At 40.6% G+C, this 4,503-nt stretch overlaps 1 protein-coding gene across 1 annotated transcript; it reads left to right on the top strand.

Annotated features, from left to right (window-relative positions):
- Positions 1-683: 683 nt before the first annotated feature.
- Positions 684-4,276, top strand: DYDC2 (DPY30 domain containing 2; the record flags this gene model as incomplete). Its single annotated transcript, XM_082674259.1, has 3 exons — positions 684-830; positions 1,172-1,297; positions 4,064-4,276. The coding sequence occupies 3 exons, from the start codon at positions 684-686 to the stop codon at positions 4,274-4,276; spliced, it is 486 nt and encodes a 161-aa protein (XP_082530385.1).
- Between the last annotated feature and the right edge of the window lie 227 nt (positions 4,277-4,503).

Genomic DNA, 4,503 nt, shown 5'->3' on the forward strand with positions numbered 1-4,503 from the left:
TTGGTCTGTCTGATCTCAAATTCTACATTCCTACTGCTACACCTCCACTCCTAACTTATGGTTTAACTCAGGCTTCATTCCCTCCAATTCTTGACATCTGATTAAGAGTAAATCCAGGGGCTCAACTCAACCTAAAGTAGTTTCTTGCTTAAGCAATAGAAAATGGAATATTTTCTAGCTACAGTGCTGGGCATTCTCCGTCCCTCTCCTCCTCAGGGCTTCTCAATGGTCCGTTGTGAAATAGATAAGCCTGTCTTATCTATGTCAGAGATGACTGTAGCTCCCAACCTCACAATAGTGCAGCTTGCTGGGTGCTCAGAGCCCCTCCTGGGCCCTCCTGCCTGCTCAGTTATTTCCTCCCTAGTCAAGGGTAGTGTCGTGTAGTGGAGGCCTTAGCCTCTTTTAAGCACCAATCCACCAAGCTCCTCTCAGGCCTGATGAGCCCCGGGACCTATTTACTGACCTGGGAGAGCTGGAGAGCTTTAGAAAAATGTCCATTTGAATGTAAGAGCTATTGGCAAGTACTTATGTATTTATTGGTTCTTTGGGGAAGGATGGGCTCCAGAAACATCTCATATTTGTCCTGAAATGAACCTGCGTTGGTTAGAATGTGTCTATTTTTTATGTCCAATTAGATTTGTGAAATAGTGTGACCCTGCTTGACGTTTTCCAAACCCACCAGGATGGAAAGCGAATACCTGAAGAGGTGCTTTGGAAATTGCCTGGCTCAGGCGCTGGCAGAAGTGGCAAAGGTTCAGCCCAGTGACCCCATAGAGTACCTGGCTCACTGGCTTTATCATTACAAGAAAACGGCGATGGCAAAAGAAAAGGTGTGTGTGCGCACAGGGTCGACTTGGGGAGGGCTTTCAGCTTTCCCAGAGGAATTTGAAATCCAAGGCACCACGCTGGAGCTGGCCTGGGGAGTGTCATGGTTTATTCCACTTTTGAGGATGGCTTAGGCCCAGATATCCCTGAAGTATAGGGAGTCTGGGGGCTGAAGAGAGAATCCAACTCAGAGGAGTTGTGGGGTTGGTGGGTTTGGAGATACTAGCAGGTTGAAGCTAGTTAGTTACAGGAGCAAAGTCAGGAGGGCTCAAGGGCCCGGGGCCTGTCCTGGGAGGGTCCCTGCTTCCGAGGACTGACCTTATTCTACTCTGTCATATCGCCCCAGGATAGGCAAGAGAAGATCCAACTGCAAGAAGAATATGAAAATAGCCTCAAAGAAACCAGAGTGACAGAAATGCTGATGCAAGAAGAGTGTGAGATTCAACAGAAGTGTGAAAAGCGTCATCCCGTGGTGGGTACCAGGAAACCTGCAAGACAGCTCAAGCCTAGTGCACAGTGCCCTGAGGCTCCCAAAACCTACTTTTTCCTCCATGTTCATATGTTTGTATGTAAATCAATCTTATTGACAATCCTTGTCAATAAAATCCTTGTAATGAATAAAGAAAATGCTTAAAGGCAATTCCACTTACGATGTCAGGGAATAAATTACATGTTACTGGTTTAAAAAATCAGATTTTAAGAAAAATCTAATGTGTCACTTGGAACATATATTTCTATACAAGATCCTTTGAATCCTTTTCTAACATTACTCAATATTTTTCAGAAACCAAATATGGTTTCTAGTATATACTTCAGGTATATTATTTAATTTATTATATACTATTTACTTAAATATTTAATTTAATATATGCTGTTTATTTATGTATCAAGCCACAGATGTCTCCTCTGTGTTGCTCTAATAGCGGTCATTCACTTATTGAACTTGATATCTGGCATCTTTTTAACTATCACTCTGTCCTGTGCATGAAAATCTTTAATGTAGTCCTATACAATTTACTAGCTTTTGCTAGTTTCAAAGCCACCTTTGATGAAGACATGAAAATATTAAGCTTATGTACATTTATATCAATATTCTCAGATTTCCTCATAATAGATTTATATTTTTAAGTCTGGATGTTTTATAAATAAATCAAAAGAAAGATAGTTTCCTACTACAGTCTGAAAATAGTAGTTGAACCAACTCTCCCTCAGGAACAGTTCATTCTTGGAACAGTTGTTGGGAGATGATAGAATTGAGATCATTAAGCAAAAGTTGTCATCGTCACCTTGCTGCCCACTCTAATCCTTTTCTAACACCATGCTTCACTGTTAATAGAAATATAAATATATAAGGCAGGGAAAGACTCCCAAAACTCTACCCTGGTTTTATGATGCCTTTATTAAAGAACACTTTGTTCACATCAACCTTTTTAATTGTCCCTTTGTGTTACACTCAGGAGATTTTATACCCTGAAGCAGTATTTCTTAGCAAGATTCGGATGAGTAAAAGGTTTGCTCTTCTTTTGCCAAGTATGAGACAATCAGCGATTGTAAGGGAAGTTGAGAAATGAGAGCCAGCCTGATGCCTGCACTATGTGCAAGTTCTCAGCTTTAGAAAAGAATTCATGGGCAAATTGTGGTTATGGAAATCGATTCCCTTTGTTAGAAGGAAATAAAGGGAACCCGACAGTGATGTAAAACAAAGCTTATTGCTTACTGGCAAGGGAGAGCCATATCTTCCAAGAGCAAGTTGCTCTCCTAGTATAAATTGAAAGAGCTAGATAAAGGGCAAAGAGGTGGAGGTACATCAAATAAGATGAGATTCTAACTTCTGGTTTCTTGTTGGCTCAAGGTGAATAGCAAATTATTCCTTGCTACTGTCATCTTTAGATTTCATCACCAGAGCTTTAAAACTTATCTGAAATAGCCCCAGGATAGGTTGCACAGGATTTCAGCAGGCCTGCTGATTTAGCTGATGGGCTTTTACGCCTATACTAAAAGCTTTGCAAGATTTTCCTTAATATCTTAAAACCATCATTGCTTTTAGTACCCCAGATTGAATACTGCTGGTCCGGTGGATGTGTCCAAAGGGGAGTAGAAACAGCACTATGTGTGGTAGAGATCATACTTAATTATGGGAATCAAGAAGGGACTCACAGAGGAGACAACATTTGAGTCAGACCTAGAAGAAAGCTGGCAGAAGTTGCCCTTGTAGTGATTTCTCTTCATTAAGCAGAGGCAGCTTTGAGTAAGTAAACCATTATTCTGTTTCTAAGTCTGAAAGCAATCCCTTTGATATAAAGATCTGGGCCATACAGGTGTTTTAGAAATAAATTTTTATGGAAACAATACATAGATTTGCTGCATAGATTCATAGCACTTTGGAGTTAGAAGGTCTTAGAGATCATGTGGGCAAGTACTCCACAGACCTCGCTGCAGTGCCCCACAGGGTCCACTGTTGAGTGGAAAATGGACAAAGATGGGGTAGAGATGGCCAGTAGAGCTCAAGCTCCAATCTTCCTACCTCACCAGGGACTGCAGTTACATGGATGCTTGCTATCATCTCATAGGTCACTGAGACTGCATTCGTTTTTTCCATCTTTTTTCCTCTGTGCTCCAGTTTGGATACTTTCCATTGATCTGTCTTCAAGCTAACTGATCCGTTCTCCTGCAATGTCCAATCCTATTTAGGAATTCAATGAATTTTTTTCATTTCAGATATTTTCTCAATTCTAGAATTTGTCTGGTTCCTTTCTATGATTTCCATTTTCTCTGCTGATATACCCTATCTTTTCACTCATTATGGCCATTTTTCTCCTTTCAATTTTAAAAAATATTTATAATCACTGTTTTAAGTTCTTGTCTGCCAGTCTCATCGTCTTTGTCATTTTGAGGTCTCTTTCTATTAAATACTTTTTCTCTGGATTACGGTTCACATTTTCCTACTTCTTCACATGTCTAGTAATTATTACTTGTATGCTAAACATTGTAGATGATACTTCATGGGGCATCTAGATTGTGTAGTGTTCCTTTAAAAGGTGTTGAATTTTGTTCTGTCAGGCAGTTACATTATTGGTGAGTTATCTTGATCCAATTAGATTTGTTTCATGCTTTGCTGGATTAGGTCTTTTTCAGTTTTGTTCAGTCTTGGGCATGAAAATGGCAATATTGTATTCTTGCCATGCCCAGTATGTTTAGTCTCTGCTAATGACTGTTTTCTCTTCTGTTTTCTATTTAGCCACTGATATCTGTAGCGAGTTCCACAAAGAAGACCGTGTTCATGCAGGAGAACACAAAACCCCTTGAGAAGGAAGCCTTGAAGCAGGAATCCCTGCCAGGAATTTCCAGTATGATTCCAGGAGTGCCTCAACAGACTCCTTCTTCAGAGCCATCTGTCCAGGTTGACTGGAACATTGAAACTTCACAAGACATAAATTACCAGGCTTTTTAGCATGAAATTGCTCCTGAAATGCATCCTAGCTCCACATCTCCTCCCTAGGTTATAGAAGGTGGATGATTCTAGTGATGCTTCTCTCAAAGCTGCAAGCTGAGAAAACGGCCAGCTAGAAGAGCTCTTACTTGAAGATGATTAACTATGTGGATTAAACCAAGATATGAGAGGCTGTGGAAGGAGATGTCTGCAGGGACTCTCCAGCCCAAGTCCTGTCCTGACAGCCA

The sequence above is a fragment of the Grampus griseus genome (genome assembly GCF_964374135.1).
Source record: "Grampus griseus genome assembly, chromosome: 16".
Taxonomy (NCBI): domain Eukaryota; kingdom Metazoa; phylum Chordata; class Mammalia; order Artiodactyla; family Delphinidae; genus Grampus; species Grampus griseus.